General features: G+C 44.0%; 1 protein-coding gene across 7 annotated transcripts in view; it reads right to left on the minus strand.

The window, feature by feature from the left end:
- Positions 1-1,337: 1,337 nt before the first annotated feature.
- The window catches only part of TENM2 (teneurin transmembrane protein 2), a 1,009,203-nt gene continuing 995,938 nt past the window's right edge, over positions 1,338-14,602 (minus strand). For all 7 annotated transcript variants that reach the window (XM_060094960.1, XM_060094959.1, XM_060094962.1 and 4 more), the window contains 2 exons: positions 5,086-5,216; positions 1,338-3,456 (listed from right to left, as the gene is read on the minus strand). In XM_060094960.1, the coding sequence (XP_059950943.1) occupies positions 2,695-3,456; positions 5,086-5,216 (893 nt within the window). In that variant the 3' untranslated portion in view covers positions 1,338-2,694. The remainder of the gene's footprint in view (positions 3,457-5,085; positions 5,217-14,602) is intronic.

A 14,602-nucleotide genomic window follows, 5' to 3' on the forward strand; every position in this document is an offset into this window, starting at 1 on the left:
TGGTGGCTTCTCGTTGCGGAGCACGGGCTCTAGGCGCTCGGGCTTCAGTAGTTGTGGCACGTGGGCTCAGTAGTTGTGGCTCGCGAGCTCTAGAGCGCAGGCTCAGTAGTTGTGGCGCACGGGCTTAGTTGCTCTGTGGCATGTGGGATCTTCCCGGACCGGGGCATGAACCCATGTCCCCTGCGTCGGCAGGCAGACTCTCAACCACTGCGCCACCAGGGATGCCCCTCCCTCTTGTTTTTAATGAAAAAAAAAATCAGTCTTTAATCAGTGGGTCTTTTGAACCTTGCCACCCTCTTCTGTTTTCTGGCCTTACTATGTGACCATAGTCCCTTTGCATGTGCTGCTCCCTGGGTCTGGGATGCATTTTCTTCTTTTCATCTGGTTAATTCCTCCTTAACTTTCAAATTTCTGTAACTTCCTTTACATTCTCAGTCTAGGTCACCTCTCCAGTTATGTGCTTCCACAGCTTTGTAAATCTCTCCTCCTTGGCACTGAACACCTCCGTCGTTTTCACTTCTTAGGGTAACTATTTGACTATTGTCTGTCTGCATCCCTGACCGTAAGTTTCAAGAGGCGAGGGCCGCTATGTAGGTCTACTGACCTCTTTTGTCCCCAGAACTTAGCACAGGACTTGGCACATGGCAAGCTCTCAAAATAATGTTGTTGAATGAATGAAAGATGAGGATTAAATGAAAATATTGTGTTTAGAGCGCTCAGCACTGTTCTTGGCATGCAGTACACGTCAATAAATATGAGCTATTAAAGATAATATTGCTATTCTAACTGTAGGATTGGTGGGGGGAAATTCATCCAAATCATAACTGCTCTTCCTTCTTTGGTTGCCCCAGGTGTGCAAGTTTTGGGGTCAAGTGATCCCGTCTGTAAGAAAGTACACACACACACATGAACGCACACATACAGCCACACAAACTATAGGCACGTCCTCTAATGTGGGGAGAGTGTTTGCCTTCAGTTTCCTGGCAGCACCTTCTGGAACTAGAACATGGCAGCAGGGAGAAGCCTGACTGTCCCGGGAATGCTGGAGGGACCCATCCAGGCACAGGTGGGCCTGACGGTCCTCGCCACCCACCAGCCCCAGGCCCACACTCTCCTTCCTGTCTCTGCTCCATGAAGGGCGGGGCCTGCAGATGTAGGGAGAGGTCACTCTAGAAGTTAGAGCAGCTTGGGGAGCAGGGGGTGCCTCTAACAGAAGATCCTCGGAAAGTTCACAATTCCGCCTCTGCCTGAGCATCTTGAGAAGCTCCGCTTTCCTCCAGAAACTTTGAGCTGGCCCTCACCTCAAAGCATTTCCACAGAAGACCAGTGTCCACAGGAGTTTTAGAGACTTTATTTATGTATAAACAATTTAAACACTTTGCCATAAATTATCTTTGCCTGTCCCTAGTCTTTGCTTAGCAGCAAATTAAAATTAATATAAAAACTCGATGAACAAGTCATACATGTATATTACAAAAAAGTTCCTGTACCAAAGTTCTTATTAGACATTTTTTTTTGTTTTTTTTTAACTTTTTTTTTCTTCTTTTTGTGGGTTTTTAAAACTTTTTTATTTTCTCTCCTCGTGGTGACTGTCATGTGATTGTCTCAGTTTCTGGACCAAACAAACACACTAATAATTTTAAATCTCAAACAGTGATTGTGCCTTGAGGCTTAGGTATGTACAGGGTGATCTGAAGTGGTGCCCGTTAGCAAAAGAGTGTCACGATGCCACACACCTCTACTGCAACTGATACCCACGAACTACGGAATCTAAACAGACTACACCCTGTAACTGCGTATTACTGTCCACAATGGAATCTTCAAAGACAAAAGAATATGAAATTTATCTGTAGTGATTATAGCCACCCTTGGAATTAAATTTTACACTCTGCGCTCAAATAAATTAGCTCAGGCCAGACTAAATCGGGACCTGAGAGTTAAGTGCTGAACGGTATTATTTCGCTTTGATATCAATTTCCCTTCTTTTCTTGTGTTTTTATATTTTTTTTCTTTAAAAAGTATTTCCAGTGCTCACTCTTTCACTTTTATCCCCCGCCCCCCAGTCGCTACACACAAATCACCCCCAAAGTCGTGGTTTAAATGCACCTGTATTTGTTAAAAGGAAAACGTCTGTAGTATCTGTCCAACCAGCAGTCTGAATCGTTGTCCTCAACTGGTCCTGGAATGCTGGCCCTCATGGACGTCTGTGTGTCGCTCACGTGTGAATGAGTGAGGTATTAGAAGATGAGGCCTTCTCGTCTTCGCGTCTCTGTTTTTCGGTCGCTGTGTTTGTTTGTGTGTATGTGTGTGGGTTTTTTTTCTTATTTTTCCATGTTGTGCGTGTGTCTGTTCTTCCTTTTGGATATTTTGCAGCTCTTTCCACCTCTTTGCTGTGTAGACCCAGAACAAGTGGGTCATATTTTAGGGGAACTCGGAACATGGTCGTGTGATCGTTCATTCGTCTGTTTTGTTTTTCCTCAGGAATTTGCAGCCGGGCTTTAGTCTACTTCGGGAGGTGGGACTTCTTGCGTGGACAGTAGCATTTGAACTCAAAAAATGTGAGCTTTCTTGCCACTTGGTTTCCTAAAGCAGCCCGGCCTCAGTGCCCCTGTTAGGTCTTCATCTCCTTAGGAGAGGAGAGAACAGTGACTCCCGCTGAGCCATCCAGACGAGGAATGGCAGCACATGATTTTGTTACCTCTTTCCCATCTCATTCTGTCTTAAAAACTGGATGTTGCTGCTACTGTCTGCCAGCTCGGGGTATTGCTCGACGGGAAGCACATAATAGCCCTCGTAACCCTGCACACGCCCCGTGCTCAGGAGCTGCTGCTTCTCGCCCTCAGTCCACAGGCGGCTGCCCTCTCGTCCGTCCCTGGCTTTCTGCTGTTCCTTGGCCCAGGCGGTGCCCAGGGCCCTCTGCCTGGCCTGGTCCAGGATGCGGGCCTTCTCTTCGTCCAGGGTGTCGGGGGTGAGGCCGTAGCGGATGCTGAGCAGCAGCGTGGAGTACTGGAACTCGATGTTGGTGAACCTTCGAGTCCTGCCGTTGACCAGCAGCGTGGGCTGCGACACGGTCACGTTCACCCCGCTCTCTAGCACCTTGCGGCCGATGGTGGTGCCCAGGGTGACCAGGTCGCCGTCGGCCGAGCCGATCTTCACAAAGTAGTGGGTGTCCTTGCCCTCGATGCTGTAGTGCATCTTGTCCAGGTAGTAGGCGTTGTTCAGCACGGACGCCACCTTGCGGCTGTCCTCGCTGGCAATGCTGGACGTGCCGGTGGTCACCCGCCCCTCTTTGATGGCGAACATGATGCCTTTGCCGATGATGGGCGTGGTGGTGGCGAACCAGTGGCCTGCTTTCTCTCGGATGCTGGCGTGGAGCTTCTTAGAGATGACCTGCCCTTCAAGGGCCATGAAGGCCTGGTTGTGCCTCTCGGTGGTCTGCTGGACACCTGTAATGAGCTGTGGGCATAAGAAAACACAGAAAGCTGAGAAGGTGGGCTGGGCTGCTGTGTGTACGGGCTGGGCAACACAGCGACAAGGGTCAGAAAGAGGAAGGCTGGGACTCTCCTGCAAGAATATGTCTTGCGTCTGTCACGATAGGAGCTGAGATAGTCCTACCTTTTGGAACTAGGACAGACTGGCAGGTTTCCAGTGCTCTGATGCTATGGCCTCTCCACCTTGTAACTCCGCCATTAACTAAAACATGGGGCTGCGGAGGAGTACCGCATCGCTGGTATCTGTACCCAGGGCTACCCACTTACCATGGCTCTCCGTCATTGCGGAAGAGAGAGTCACTCTGCCCACTGATGATCTGGCAGCTGCCGTACACACTTCAGACCCGGGAATATCCTGACCTGAGGGCAGGGTGTTTGTCTGAGCAGCTGTGAACCCCGCTGCTGTGACCTACCTCCCTTTGAGGCCAGTGCCCCGGTTATTCATTAACTTCCTTGGGTTAGCACCTGGCTACTCAAAGTATGACTAGCAGCTGAGACGTCTCCAGGACTCACTGTTAGAAAAGCAGAATCTCAGGCCTCCCTCCTGACCCACCGAGACAGAAGCTGCAGCTTAACAAGACACTTTAGCTGGTTTGCGTGCATATTAATGTTTGAGAAGCACTGGAGTAACAGATTCTGGCTTCGTGGGCCAGAGGGACCGTCCCTGGGCTTTTTGAGTCATTTGCTTTGGATCCTAGCCCTGCTTCTGCAGAGGGATGAAATCCCCATTATCTCCTTGGCCTTGGGTTCTCTACTCACAAATTACAGCTCACCTCAATTGGTGGTTGGGGGACAGGCTGGGATAATGGAAGAGGCTGTGCTTGGGAGGTAACGGCACTTAGAGAAATGAGCGAAATGATGGCTATTCATCCGCCGAGTGGTCCCCACGGGGCAGAACTGTGAGAATGCTGTTCTCAATTACCCAGCAGCTCCTCTGGTCTCTCTCTAGTGACACAGTCTGGACGATTATTCAGAGCAGGTGAGACCTTTCAGACTTTTATTGTGCCGAGCACAGGTTCTGTAGCTGGGGATATCCGAACACAGATATCCCCTGTCCAGGTGTGGCCGAGGTCTCAGTGGCACCCAAACTGAAACCACATCTCGGTCATCACCAAGAAACCCAAGCACAAATTATGTTCAGAAAACTCAATCTGTATACATTTGGGCCATAAAATGCTGAGGTTTTATGTAAGGCATAAAAATGTTCTTTAATGGGACAGAAACTGCAAACCACCGTTTTATTACGTCCCATAAAAGCCAAAAGGGTTATGATCTTACAGGCAGAGCAGATGGTAGGTTGCTGCTAGATTTCTCAGTGCTGTGGTTAATCAAGGAATGACTCAAGGGTACACACGGAACACATAATGATACCACAATTAAGGTAATAATTGAGGTTGGGAAGAACTACGTGCTGCGCCAGACAAGTAACAGTACTGGTATTCGCTGTTCTGCGAAGTCACCTCATTTCACGCCCCTTTTATACCCAGCTCCGATGTTTTCCTCCGCTACTGACATGCCCTTGGCTCCAACATGGTTCTGTTTGCCAAAGGGAATGATGATGGTCATTGGATTCTTGGCAGGGACCTCCACTTACCTGTCCGTTCTCACTTGCTTGACTCTCTGACAACTCATAGGGCGGAGGCACGAAATACATTTTGGCTCTTGGGAAGCCGGGAATTATGTTGCTAAGCTGAAATCCAAACATCACCAGCCAGCTTTTCACGTCTACGGTGGAAACGAAAATAAAGATTTCTGAAATCACGATGGATGGAAAGCCAGAGAGGATCTTGGAGACAGAACAAAATAAAATGGGGGATTGTGTATGGAGTCCAGAAGGAGAGGGAGGCAGGAGCCTGTGAAGGTCTCCTGGCCTGGACCCAGAGCTTCTTACCTGGGTTCTCGGAAGTAGATGCCCGTCCAAACTTGGTCAGTTGACCCCCACTCACCCCTCCCCATGTGGTGATTTAGGACAGTGCTGGAGTAAGATAGAGCTACTTTCGATGCCCTTGCTGTGTGACCTCGGGCAAGTTCCTGGCCCTCTCTCAGCTTCAGGTTCCTCAGATATGAATTGGGATAATAACTGTACAAATCTCATTGGGCTGTCGTGAGGATTGATGGAAAAAATCCATGTCAAGGGCTTATCATAGTGCCTGGCACGTGGGTTGCTCAATAAATATGGACTCCTTCATTTGGCAAGCATTTAAGGGAGCATCTATTACGGGCCAGTCAATGTACTTAGAGGCTAGAGACACAACGACTGGCTACATGCAGACGTGATGATTAACACTGTGCAGGACCTCGGTGTGTGTGTGTGGGGTGTTGCTGCACTGAGGCTGGCTCATTATAGAAAGAGGATTCCCTGAGTGTATGGAACGCAGAGAGTCATCTGGCTCCTGAGACCCTTTCCTCAGGTATCTACTCTTCAAAGAGAGAGCTCTGCGTGCTCAGAGTACGACTGCCATTCCTTGCTAGGGCTCAAGATTGCGTCAGCTCCACTGTCACTCTCTCCATCTCTGTTCCTGAATTCCTTCTTCGTAATTTCATTAGACAAGCAGTCGATCCTTCCAGCAGCCTGGCCTCTTATTTTTTGGGTGATCCTCCCCCTACTAACTCTCCTGCTCATCCTCTGGACCTTCTTATCATCAATAATTCTGATCCCCCCATGATCTCAATTTCATGTACATCACCCTCTGATCACCACCTGGACGCTCTCTAGTGTACTCCTTTTTGTAACCTGACACCCATACTCCCTGAGCCTCTCCTCTCCTTAGGACCTTCAACCTACCCTAAACTTCTTTTCCCTCCCTCAGCTTCTTGGTCTCTCTTCTCTTCTTACCTAGCACACATTCCATGGTCAATCATTAGAATTATTCCCTTGCGTATTATCTCAGATCCTTGCCCCTTTCTCACTTCATCACACCTGCTTGGTGAAATCACAATTTTGGTTAAATCATGGAAGGCTCTGCCTTTTCCATGTTTGTCCCTGTGCAGCTGAATGTGGCAGCAGAAAGGAATGTAACCACACTGACTGGCGTTACTTTAAATTCCTGTCAATGAACCCCAATTGTGCCTTCCTGCTCCCTGGCAATCTGACTACATCCCCTTCCGCCATTTAGTCCCTCTCCCATTCTCCTGGATGATTGTACCTCTTCTCGTCTCGCCTAAAACCTCCCACACCTGCTTTCCCTTCTGCGCTCTAGCAGATGACCTTAATTTCTAGTCTAAGAAAACTGATGAGGTGAGAGGGGAATGTCCCTAAACCCTCATCATATTTATCAGCCTACCAGCATCTGCACCCATATTCCCGCCTTCCTCCTGTTACTCTAGATGAGCTGTTGGAATCAACCCTCCACTTGTGCACCAGCTCACGTTCACTTTTGCCCACTCAGGGACAGCACTCCAGCAACTCTCTCTCTTCATCAATTTACTCCCTCTTCCAATGGATCAACCCCATCAGCATACAAACATGCCACTACAAATCCACCTTAAAAAAATCCCTCTCTTGTCCCTCCTTCTCCCTTTAGCCACCACCCGTGTCTCACCCCCTTTACAAGAACTTCTCAAACTCAAAATAATTTTCTAGACTCACTGACTCCCATTCATCTCCTCTGAATCAGGCTTTGCTCCCAAATACTCATTAATAACAGCTCTTGTCAAGGTCACACATGACCTCTGTGTTGCTAAGTCCAATGCTGATTGTGGTCCTCATCTTGTTTGACCTATCAGAAGTATCTGACAAGTTGAACACTTCTGTGTCTCTCTTTGTCTCGGCTTTCTGGACAGCACACTCTCTTGCCCCCCCTCACCTTTGTGGCCACACCTTGTCCCTCTTTGTTTCTTCCTCATCTCCCTACTCTGAATATCAGGATGTCCTAGACTCAGTCTGTGAACTTCTTTTGCATTCTATCTACTCTTCCAAACACGGTGATCTTATCCAGCCTCAGGGCCCTCAATACCATTTACATGCGGATGCTGACTCCAAAATGTATGTCTCCATCCAGGACCTCTCCCTCAATTCCAAACTAGCACATCGAATTACACTTCAGACTTCTATCCCAAACTGAACTCCTCATCTTCCTCTCCACACATGTTGCCATAGTCTTTTCCATCCCAGGTTATGGCAACTCCATCCTTCCAGCTACCATCCTTGACCTCTTCCTTTTTCTCACTCTCTATGTCTAAGCCATCAGTAAAGCCTTTACTTTTTTAAAAAAATTGAGGTAAGTTTCACGTAACATAAAATTCACCATTTTAAACATTTTAAAGTACACAATGCAGTGGCTTCTAGTACATTCACAATATTGTACAACCCTTATTTCTATTGAATTCCAGAACATGTTCATCACCCCCAAAGAAACCGCATACCTGTTAGCAGTCATTCTGCATTCTCCTTTACCCTCAGTCCCTGAAAACCAACACTGCTTTCTGCCTCAATGGAGTTGCCTATTCTGGATATTTCATATAAAGGAAATCATATAATATGTGGCCTTTCATGTCTGGCTTCTTTCATTTAGCACAATGTTTTCAAGGTTCATCCATGTGGTAGCCTATGTCAGTACTTCATTCATTTTTATGGCTGAACAATATTCTGTTATTTGGATATACCCCATGTTGTTTATTCATTCATCAGTTAATAGATATTTGGGTTGTTTACACCTTTATTTTTTACTATTATGGATAATGCTATTATGAATATTCATGTACAAATTTATATTGATTTTTCTTCATTCACTGTCAGCATTATTGTTATTTTAGGATAGCATTTAAAAAAATGAAGTATAGTTGATTTACAATGTTGCATTTGTTTCAGGTGTACAGCAAAGTGATTCAGTTATACACATACATACATATATATTCTTTATTTAATTTTTATTTTATGTTGGAGTATAGTTGATTTACAATGTGTTAGTTTCCAGTGTATAGCTGATTCAGTTACGCATGTACATATATCCATTCTTTTTCAGATTCTTTTCCCATATAGGTTATTCCAGAATATTGAGTAGAGTTTCCTGTGCTATATAGTAGGTCCCTGTTGATTATTTTTTATATAGTAGTGTGTATATGTTAATCCCAAACTCCTAATTTATCCCTCCCCACCACATTTCCCCCTGGCAACCACAAGTCTGCTTTCGAAGTCTGTGAGTCTGTTTCTGTTTTGCAAATAAGTTCATTTGTATCATTTTCTTTTAGATTCCACATATAAGTGATATCATGAGATATTTGTCTTTCTCTGTCTGACTTACTTCACTTAGTACGATAATCTCTAGGTCCATCCATGTTGCTGCAAATGGCATTACTTCATTCTTTTTAATGGCTGAGTAATATTCCATTGTATATATGTACCACATCTTCTTTATCCATTCCTTTGTTGATGGACATTTAGGTTACTTCCATGTCTTGGCTATTGTAAACAGTGCTGCAGTGAACATTGGGGTGTGTGTATCTTTTTGAATTATGGTCTTCTCTGGATATATGCCCAGGAGTGGGATTGCTGGGCATATGGTAGTTCTATTTTTAGTTTTTTAAATAACCTCCATACTGTTCTCCTAGTGGTCGTTCCAATTTACATTCCCACCAACAATGTAGGAGGGTTCCCTTTTTTCCACACCCTTTCCAGCATTTATTGTTTGTAGGCTTTTCAATGATGGCCATTCTGACCTGTGTGAGGTGATTACCTCATTGTAGTTTTGATTTGCATTTCTCTAATAATTAATGATGTTGAGCATCTTTTCATGTGCTTTTTGGCCATCTGTATGTCTTCTTTGGAGAAATGTCTATTTAGATCTTCTGCCCATTTTTTGATTGGGTTGTTTGTTTCTTTGACATAGAGCTGCATGAGCTGTTTGTATATTTTGGAGATTAACCCCTTGTTGGTCACTACGTTTGTAAATAATTTCTCCCATTCTGTAGGTCGTCTTTTCATTCTGTTTATGGTTTCCTTTGCTGTGCAAAAGCTTTTTAAGTTTAATTAGGTCCCATTTGTTTATTTTTGTTTTTATTTTCATTACTCTAGAAGGTGGATCCAAAAAGATCTTGCTGAGATTTATTTCAGAGTGTTCTGCCTATGTTTTCCTCTAAGATTTTTATAGTATCTGGCCTTACATTTAGATCTTTGAACCATTTAAAGTTTATTTTTATGTATGGTGTTACAGAATGTTCTAATTTTATTTTTTTACATGTAGTTGTCCAGTTTTCCCAGCACCACTTATTGAAGAGACTATCTTTTCTCCATTGTTTATTCTTGCCTCCTTTGTCGGAGATTGACCATAGGTGCGTGGGTTTATATTTGAGCTTTCTATCCTGTTCCATTGATTTATATTTCTGTTTTTGTGCCAGTACCATACTGTTTTGATTACTGTAGCTTTGTAGTATAGTTTGAGGTCAGGGAGTATGATTCCTCTGGCTCCGTTTTTCTTTCTCAGGACTGCTTTGGCTATTTTGGGTCTTTTGTGTTTCCATACAATTTTTTTTTTTTTTTTTTTGGTATGCAGGCCTCTCACTGTTGTGGCCTCTCCCATTGTGGAGCACAGGCTCCGGATGCGCAGGCTCAGTGGCCATGGCTCACGGGCCTAGCCACTCCGTGGCATGTGGGATCTTCCCGGATCGGGGCACAAACCCGTGTCTCCTGCATCGGCAGGCGGACTCTCAACCACTGCGCCACCAGGGAAGCCCTCCATACAAACTTAAAAATTTTTTGTTCTTGTTCTCTAAAAATGCCATTGGTAATTTGATAGGAATTGCATTGAATCTTTAGATTGCCTGGGTAGTATAGTCATTTTCATAATATTCATTCTTCCAATCCAAGAACATGGTGTATTTTTCCATCTGTTTGTGTCATCTTTGATTTCTTTCATCAACATCTTATAGTTTTCAGACTACAGGTCTTTTGCCTCTTTAGGTAGGTTTATTCCTACGTATTTTATTCCTTTTGAAGTGATGGTAAATGGGATTGTTTCCTTAATTTCTCTTTCTGATCTTTCATTGCTAATGTATAGGAATGCAACAGATTTCTGTGTACTAATTTTGTATTCTGCAAATTTACCAAATTCATTGATGAGCTCTAGTAGTTTTCTGGTAGCATCTTTAGGATGTTTGCCATTGTGGCTGGAAAAGATGCTTGATATGATTTCAGTTTTCTTAAATTTATTGAGGCTTGCTTTGTGGCCCAAGATGTGATCTATCCTGGAGAATGTTCTGTGTGTACTTGAGAAGAATGTGTATTCTGCTGCTTTCAGGTGGAAGGTTCTATAAATATCAAGTCCATCTGGTCTAATGTGTCATTTAAGGCCTGTGTTTCCTTATTGATTTTCTGTCTGGATGATCTGTCCATTGATGAAAGTGGGGTGTTAAAGTCCCCCACTATTATTGTGTTACTGTTGATTCTCCTTTTATGGCTGTTAGTATTTGCCTTATATTTTGAGGTGCTCCTCTGCTGGGTGCACATATATTTACAATTGTTATATCTTCTTCTTGGATTGATCCCTGGATCATTATGTAGTGTCCTTCTTCATCTCTCATAACAGTCTTTATTTTAAAGTCTGTTTTGTCTGATATTGATACTCCAGCTTTCTTTTGATTTCTATTTGCATGGAATACCCTTTTCCACCTCCTCACTTTCAGTCTGTATGTGTCTCTAGATCTGAAGTGGGTCTTTTGTAGACAGCAAATATCCGGGTCTTGTTTTTGTATCCATTGAGCCAGTCTATGTCTTTTGGTTGGAGCATTTACTCCATTTACATTTAAGGTAATTTTCGATATGTATGTTTTTATTGCCGTTTTGTTAATTGTTTGGGATTTGCTTTTGTAGGGCTTTTTTCTTCCCTTCCTCTTTTGTTCTGTCTCTTGTGATTTGATAACTATCTTTAGTGTTGTGTTTGGATTGCTTTGTGTGTGTGTGTATCTATTGTAGATTTTTGGTTTGCAGTTCCCATGAGGTTTTGATATAGAAGTCTATATGTATACAAGATTGTTTAAGTTGCTGGTCTTCTAATTTCCAATGCATTTACAATAGCCTGTATTTGTACTCTGCTCTTCTCATGACTGCTGGTTTTGATTATCATATTTGTATGTGGATGATTTCCTACCTTTACTTTACGTTTGCCTTTACCAGTGAGCTTTCCCATTTGTAATTTTCTTGTTTTTAGTTGTGGCCTTCTTTTCTGCCTAGAGAAGTTCTTTTAGGATTTGTTGTAAAGCTGATTTGGTGGTGTTGAATTCTCTTAGCTTTTGCTTGTCTGTAAACCTTTTACTTTATCCATTGAATCTGAGCAAGAGCCTTGCTGGGTAGAGTATTCTTGGTTGTAGGTTTTTCCCTTTCATCACTTTAAATATATTGTGCCACTCCCTTCTGGCCTGCAGTGTTTCTGCTGAAAAATCAGCTGATAGTCTTATGGGGATTCCCTTGTATATTATTTGTTGCTTTTCCCTTGTTGTTAATATTTTTTCTTTGTCTTTGATTTTTGTCATTGATTAATATGTCTTGGCGTGTTCCTCCTTGGGTTTATCTTGTGTGGGACTCTGCACTTCCTGGACTTGAACGAGTGTTTACTTTCTCATGTTAGGGGAGTTTTTGGCTATAATCTCTTCAAATATTTTCTTGGGCCCTTTCTCTCTCTCTTCTCCTTCTGGGACCTCTATAATATGAATGTTGGTGTGTTTAATGTTGTCCCAGAGGTCTCTGAGACTGTTCTCATTTCTTTTCATTCCTTTTTCTTTATTCTATTCCACAGCAATGATTTCCAGCACTCTCTTCCAGCTCACTGATTAGTTCTTCTGCCTCATTTATTCTGCTTTTGATTCCTTCTAGTGTATTTTTCATTTCAGTTATTGTATTGTTCATCTCTGTTTGTTCTTTAAATTTTCTAGGTCTTTGTTAAACATTTTTTGTATTTCCTCAGTCTGTGCCTCTATTCTTTTTCCAAGATCTTGGATCATCTTTACTGTCATTACTCTGAATTCTTTTTCAGGTAGATTGCCTATCTCCACTTCACTTACTTGTTCTTCTGGGTTTTAATCTTGTTCCTTCATCTGAAACATATTTCTCTGCTGTCTCATTTTGTCTGACTTCCTGTGTTTGTGGTCTCCTTTCTGCAGGCTGCAGGTTCGTAGTTCCTCCTTCTTCTGGTGTCTGCTCTCTGGTGGCTGAGGTTGGTCCAGAGGCCTGTGTAGGCTTCCTGGTGGGAGGGACTGATGCCTGCACACTGGTGGGTGGAGTTGGGCTTGTCCCTCTGGTGGGCAGGGCTGTGTCAAAGGATATATTTTTAGGTGGCTGTGAGCTCAGTACAACTTTAGGCAGCCTGTCTGCTGATGGGTGGGGCTGTGTTCTGTCCCCCACCCCACTGGTTGTTTGGCCTGAGGCGTCCCAGCACTGGAGCCTGCAGGCTGTTGGGTGAGGCCAGGTCTTGGTGCCAAAATGGTGACCTTTAGGAGAGCTCACACCAATCAATATTCCCTGGGACCTCCACCACCAGTGTTCCTGCCCCCACAGTGAGCCACAGCCAACTGCCGCCTCCCCAGGAGACCCTCCAAGACCAGTAGGTAGGTCTAGCCCAGGCTCCTATGGAGTCACTGCTTTGTGCTGGGCCCAGTGCATGTGAAATCTTGTGTGCATCCTCCAAGAGTGGAGTCTCTTTTTCCTCCAGTCCTGTGGAGCTCCTGCACTCAAGCTCCTCTGGCCTTCCAAGTCAAATGCTCTGGGGCTCCTCCTCCTGTTGCCAGATCCTCAGGCTGGGGAGCCTGACATGGGGCTCAGAAGTCACTCCTGTGGGAGAACCTCTGCAATATAATTATTTTCCAGTTCATGGGTCGCCCACCCAGCAGGTATGGGATTTGATTATAGAGTGAAAGCACTCCTTCTCCTGTCTCATTGTGACCTCTTCTTTGTCTTTGGTAGGTAAAATACCTTTTTTGTTGATGGTTGTTCAGCAGTTGTGATTTTGGCGTTCAGTGGTTAGTTGTGATTTTGGTGTTTTCATGAGAAGAAGTGAGCGTAAGTCCTTCTACTCTGCCATCTTGACTGGAATCGAGGGGCTCTACATATATATTCTTTTTCAAGTTCTTTTCCATTATAGCTGATTACAAAGTATTGAATATAGTTCCCTGTGCAATACAGCTGGTCCTTTTTGTGTATCTATTTTATATATAGTAGTGTGTATCTGTTAATCTCAAACTCCTAATTTATCCCACCCTCCTCCCTTCCCCTTTGGTAACCATAAGTTTTTTTCTCTGTCTGTGAGTTTGTTTCTGTTTTTAAATAACTTAATTTGTACTATTTTTTAGATTCTACATATAAGTGATATCATATAATATTTGTCTTTCTCTCTGATTTTTTCACTTAGTATGATAATCTCTAGGTCCATTCATATTGCTGCAAATGGCATTATTTCATTCTTTTTTATGGCTGAGTAATATTCCATTGTATATATATGCCACATCTTTATCCATTTATCTGTTGATGGGCTTAGGTTGCTTCCACGTCTTGGCTATTGTAAATAGTGCTGCTATGAACATTGGGGTGCATGTATCTTTCTGAGTTATAGTTTCATCTTTTCTGGATATATGCCCAGGAGTGGGATTGCTGGATCATATGGTAGTTCTATTTTTAGTTATTTTAGGAACCTCCATACTGTTCTCCATAGTCGTTACACCGGTTTTCATCCCTGCCAACAGTGTAGGATGGTTCCCTTTTTTCCACACCCTCTCCAGCATTTATTATTTGTAGACTTTCTGATGATGGTACAAACTGATGTTTGAAAACCTCTTTTCAGTTCTCTTGTGTATACACCTAGGTGTGGAATTGCTGGGTCCTATGGTTAAATCCTTTACTTTCACTTTTTTTTTTTTTTTTTTTTTTTGGCAGTACGCGGGCCTCTCACTGTTGTGGCCTCTCCCATTGCGGAGCACAGGCTCCGGACGCGCAGGCTCAGCAGCCGTGGCTCACGGGCCCAGCCGCTCCGCGGCATGTGGGATCTTCCCAGACTGGGGCACGAACCCGTGTCCCCTGCATTGGCAGGTGGACTCTCAACCACTGCGCCACCAGGGAAGCCCTACTTTCACTTTTAAAATAGACCAGAATCTGTGTCCACTTCTCACCACTTCCACCACCTCAGCCC

This window comes from Mesoplodon densirostris, chromosome 3 (genome assembly GCF_025265405.1).
Source record: "Mesoplodon densirostris isolate mMesDen1 chromosome 3, mMesDen1 primary haplotype, whole genome shotgun sequence".
NCBI lineage: Eukaryota > Metazoa > Chordata > Mammalia > Artiodactyla > Ziphiidae > Mesoplodon > Mesoplodon densirostris.